The following is a 5,846-nucleotide window of genomic DNA, read 5'->3' on the forward strand; positions in this document are numbered from 1 at the left end:
TCTTTACATTGAGATGCAATCCATATCAAAGGCTGTGCTCTTTGATCTTCTCACTAGTTTATGGCAAGAAACTTTGAAGACAGGTACATATCTGGCCATCAGATTAGAAGATATCCATATTTGTGCCCATCCCAAAGAGAGGTGGTCCAACAGAATGCAGAAGTTATTGAATAGTATCATTCATATTACATGTAAGTAAAATCTTGCTGAAGATAATTGAGAAATGGTTTCAGCAATACATTGACAGGGAGATGCCAGAAATTCACACCAGATTCAGAAGAGGACATGAAATGAGGATATTATTTGCTGATGTCAGTGAATCTTGGCTGAAAGAAGAGAATACCAAAAAGATGTGTACTTGCATTTTATTGACTATGCAAAGGCATCCAGCTATGTGGCTCATAACAAACTAGGGATAACATTGTACAGAACTGGAATTCCACAACACTTAATTATGCTCATGAAACCTGTACATAGTCCAAGAGGTGGTCATTCAAACAGAACAAGGGTATACAGAATGGCTTAAAATCAGGGAATGTGTGTTTCAGAGTTGTATCCTTCCATCATTCTTATTCATTCTGTATGCTGAGCAAATAATCTGAGAAGCTGAATTTTATGAAGAAGAACATGGCATCAGGACGGGGAGAAGACTCATTAACAACTGTGACATGCAGATGACACAACCTTGCTGGGTCAAAGAAAAGAGGACTTGAAATATTTACTGATGAAGATCAGTATAGATTACACTTCAATGTAAAGAAAACATAAATCTGCACAACTGGATCAGTAAATAGCATCATGATAAACCAAGAAAATATTGAAGTTGTCAGAACTTTATTTTGCTTGGATTCACAATTGCACTAAAGGAAGCAGCAGCGAAGAAATCAAATGATGTATTGCATTAGGCAAATCTGCTGCAACAAGACCACTTTAAAGTGTTCAAGAGCAAAGATGTTAGGGTGAGGACAAAGGTGAGCCTGACCCAAGTCATGGTATTTTCATAGGCCTCATATGCACGTTCAAATTAGATAATAAATGAGGAAGACTGTAAAAGAATTGATGTATTTAAACTGTGGTATTGGCAAAGAATGTTAAAAGTACCATGGACTGCCAGAAGAACAAACAAATCTATCTTGGAAGAAGTAGAGCCAGAGTGTTCCACAGAAGTGAGGATAGAGAGGCTTCATCTTTCATACTTTGGGCAGGTGGACCATTCCCTGGAGTAGGACATTATGCTTGGTAAATTTCAGGGTCAGCAAAAAAGAAAAAGGTCCCCAAGAGATGAACTGACACAGTAGCAGCATAAATGGGCTCAAACAGAATAATTGTGAGGATGGCATAGGACTAGGCAATGTTTTGTTCTATTTTGCATAGGGTCTGTATAAGTGGACATTGACCCGAGGTCACATAACAACAGCAACAAAATTTGACCGGCTGTGCAGTATAATAAAAGATAAAGTGACCATGAAGAGAATACAGCTAAAAATTATTACATACATAAATTTAAAACCCTGGTAGATTCCTAAGAAATTGTGAGGAGGTGGAAGACAAAGCAACAATCTAAACTGAAAATAAGTTCTGGAAAATGCCTGAAAGCCCATTTTAAACAAGGAGGTGAATTTTGCTCTGGCTGGCATCAAAGCCCAGCAACACCAAATTAGAAGGTAGCCAGAGGGTCTCTTTGTGGAGAGTGATGGCTGGGGAAACTTCACTTGCCTATTTGATATTAAACTTTAAAACAAACACCAGAATTTCGAGTTCATATACTTTCTCTTACCCTGCAGTTTTTAGAAGCAGAACAGGAAAACACGATCTCTTTCTGCATTATTATTTGTACTTTCAGATCCTCCCCATTACCTTTCCCAACACCTGAATGGAACAAACAAAATAGGCTGGTTAGAACAAAGAACAAAATGCTCACCAAAATTAACATTACTAAAGAGAGAAATAATTATTCCAGTTAACAATGTGTCAATATTTTATTATTTGGATCAAACATACATTTTATTTTTGAAATAGAAGGCTTCAAGCCCAATTCTGTCTTCTAAATGAGATTTTATAAGGCTGGAGGAGGAGACTTAGGATCTCATTAATGTACCTTTCTAGGACAAAAAAAAAAAAAAAATAGGGAACATGATTTGCAACTACTTTTGCAAATGTATTGTTATCACTAGACTTCTGATAATATTTCCCAATTTAAAAAAACAACATAGTTATCAAGTCAACTCTGACTCATGACGATCCCATGCTTGTCAGAGTAGAACTGTGCTCCATAGATTTTCATGACTAGTATTTCCGAAGATTGCCAGGACTTCCTTCCAAGGTGCCTCTGGGTAGAATCAAATTTCCAACCTTTGGGTTAACAGCGATTACTCCTCATCTGCATGCTTTCCTTACCATTTTGTTGATTCCAATTCATGGCAACCCCACATAGGACAGAGTAGAATTGAACTCCATAGAATTTTCTTGACAGTAAAGAGCAGATCGCCAGGCTTTCCTTCCACCGTGCTGTTGGTTGAATTCAAACCACCAGCCTTTCAGTTAGCAGTGAAGTACAAACTTTTTGTGCCAGACACGGACCTTTCTGTACCTAAATACCTCTGTACAAGAAGCCCTGTCATTTATCAGTATATATTTGCAAACGAATGGCTTCATGCCCTTTCTTCAATCCACTTCCTCTAGCATTTTCTCAAAGGGCTGAGTTCTCAACCCCCCCAATGAATTTTCATTGCTTTCCTTTAAACCTTACATATTTCATTTAAATGTTGGGGTACAGAACTAAAGCAAACATCCTAATAAGGTCCTAAGTTAATCATTTTAATTATCAGCCATCCCATCATTATGTCCTTTGTTTGTGTTATCACTAAAAGCATAAATTAATCTAGTTGGCTACTATACAAAGGTTAGTGGTTCCATTTCATACACAGGTGTCTCAAAACGAAGGACCTCCAAATAACCACCCATTGTTATGCTATAAAGCACAGTTTTACTCTCACACACAATGGAGTTGCTGTTGTTTGGTTTCTAACCAAACCCCAAAGCCAAATCCATTGTGCTGCCAAAAGAACCAATAGATCCATTTTGGAAGAAAGGCAGCCAGAGTCCTCCTTGGAGGCCAAGATGGCTAAACTTCATCTCTCATACTTTGGACATATTGTCAGGATGGACCAGTTGCTGGAGAAAGATATCATGTTTGGTAATGTGGACGGTCAGAGAAAAAGAGGAAGACCCCCAATGAGATGGATTAGCCAAGTGGCAGCATCAATAGACTCAAGCGTGGCAACAGCAGTGAGGTTGGCCCAGGATCGGGCAGTGTTTCGATCTGCTGTGCATAAGGTTGCTATGAGTTGGTACTGATTCGATGGCACCTAACAACATCAACAACTGCCACGGAGGTGAGTCTGGCTCATAGTGATAGAGTAGAATTGCTCCACAGGGTTTCCAAGGCTGGGAATCTTTCCAGAAGGAGACAGCAGCCTCTTATTCCCATGGAGCAGCTGCCAACCTTTTGCTTACTTAGCAGCACAATGCTTAACTCACTGTGACACCAGAGTGCCAGATTAGTATTTGTTTGTAATTAGGAATTGGGTTTCTTTGCCTCAGCTCCATCTATCCTTTTCCAAGTGTAGAACTGCTTTCTAGTGAAGTGCAGAACTTAAACCAATTCAAGTACTTATCATGAGAAGAGAGAATTGGTTTATAGGCTTAAATTAATTTCCAAACATTAAAAATTTAAGTAATTTAAATATATGTATAGAATTTAAAATAAAAAAGATATGAAGTGAAAAGTCATCATCTCACCCCTGCTCCCCATGTTTAGTTCCCCTGTCCCAAATGGATAACTATTATTAATTTATTGTTTTTATGCATAATCATCAAATATAAATTCTACTTGAATAATTTTATATATGCGAGGCTTCAAGAAATTAATGAGAAAAGGGATGAAAAGATAATGGCTGTTTCCACAAACTTTTTAAATCCCCCTGTGGTAGCATAGCTGTTGTAAGTCTGGCTGCTAATTTCAAGGTCAGCAGTTGGAAACTACCAGCGGTCCCATAGGCGAAAGATGAGGCTTTCTGCTCCCATAAAGATTTATCGCCTCAGAAGGCCTATACAGGGTCACTATGAGTTGGAATCGACTCCACAGCATACAACCACCACCAATAACGTATAGGACTACTGGTGTGTCACTGTAGGCTAAGCACTGCACCATGAACCACAAAGTCAGAAGTTCAAACTCACCAGTTACTCCTCAGAAGTCCTACCCATGGTCACTATGAGTCAGAACTGACTTGATGGCACTTAACAACAACAACAATAATATATAAGGAGTCCTGATGTGGCACTGTAGGATAAACAGTGGATCCACAAGGTTGGTTTGAACTGCAAGATCAGAAGTTCAAACCCACCAGTGGCTCCTCTGAAACCCTGTACAGGGTCACTATGAATCAGAATTGATTTGTTGGCATGTAATCACAACAATGTATATATACATAAATATGAATACATAATATCTTCCCACTCTGTTTTACAGAAATGTTTGCATATCATAACATTATTCTGTATCTTGCATTATTGTAATACCTGTTAAAGATTTTGCTTAACTAATTAGTTAACAAGGAATCAAGAAAATATTGCAATTGGTTCAAAGAATTCAAAGTACTGCAAATACTCATATACGGACAGAGAAATGTAGAAATTAATTTACAAATAAATGCCAAATGGATCAATAATCAGTTGCATTCCACTGGAGATAACTAACATGTGTTTCTTTGGATAAAAAGAATTTGCATTATTATCAGTTTTCTAAGGAGCTCTGGTAGCGTAGTGGTTACGAATAGGCCTGCCAACCTTAAGGTCAGCGGTTCGAAACTACCAGCTGCTTCGCGGGAGAAAGATCAGGCTTTCTACTCCCGTAAGGATTTACACCCTCGGAAACCCTGTACAGGGTCTCTATGGGTCGAAACCGACTCGATGGCACTTAACAACAACAACAACATAACTTAAAGAGTTGTAAATAGCTCAAAGGCAGTGAAACGGGGAGAAACCCTCGGAAGGTTGCACTAGACACGATATTGCTCATTTCAAAATCTTTCACACTTTTTTCTGACAGTCTTTGTACCCTCTTTTGTTGTGATTATAATAATCTCAAAGGAAGACGAGTATTCTAATTGGCCTAATTATTTACATAGACATAGTGAGAATGTTAACTTGCCGTGTAGGCACCATTAAGTTTGCTCTTCAAGTCTTAAAACCCAAACAATACTCAACAGCTCTTAAAGTCACAAACTCAACTTCTTCCTGGAAGCCTTCATAAGGAATCTCAGATTGGACTTCTAAAATCTCCTATTTTATGCGGGGTGTGATGCTGTAGGATAAGCACAGACCACAGGGTGGGTTTGAACTACAAGGAGGGTGGTTCAAATCTACCAGTCGATCCTAAGAAACCCGATACAGGTCATTATGAGTTGGAATTTGATGGCGCTTAACAACATTTTATATGGGGCAGTTTTACTCTGTCATATAGGGTTGTTATTAGTTAAAAATGTCTCAACAGCAAATAACTAGGTTAAAAACCAAATCCAAGAAACTCTCCATTAGATTTCACTGGTGCTATATATAAGATTCTTTTCTGATTGGAAGAGATCCATATTTGTGCCCATTCTGAAGAGAGGTGACACAGTAGAATGTGGAAATCATCGGACAATCTCTTTGATAACCCATGCGAGTAAAGTTTTACCAAAGATAATACAGAAACGGCTGCAAGCATACATTGACAGAGAACTTCCAGAGGTTCAAGCTGGATTCAGAAGAGGCCGTGGAATGAGGGATAGCATTGCTGATGT

The 5,846-nt window shown here is 38.5% G+C and overlaps 1 protein-coding gene across 1 annotated transcript in view; it reads right to left on the bottom strand.

Annotated features, from left to right (window-relative positions):
- LOC102837579 (phosphatidylinositol 3,4,5-trisphosphate 3-phosphatase TPTE2-like) overlaps positions 1-5,846 on the bottom strand; it is a 113,301-nt gene that overhangs the window by 8,157 nt on the left and 99,298 nt on the right. The window contains exon 15 of the mRNA XM_006877427.1: positions 1,778-1,869. Within this exon, the coding sequence (XP_006877489.1) occupies positions 1,778-1,869 (92 nt within the window). The remainder of the gene's footprint in view (positions 1-1,777; positions 1,870-5,846) is intronic.

The sequence above is a fragment of the Chrysochloris asiatica genome, unplaced genomic scaffold (genome assembly GCF_000296735.1).
Source record: "Chrysochloris asiatica unplaced genomic scaffold, ChrAsi1.0 scaffold00494, whole genome shotgun sequence".
NCBI lineage: Eukaryota > Metazoa > Chordata > Mammalia > Afrosoricida > Chrysochloridae > Chrysochloris > Chrysochloris asiatica.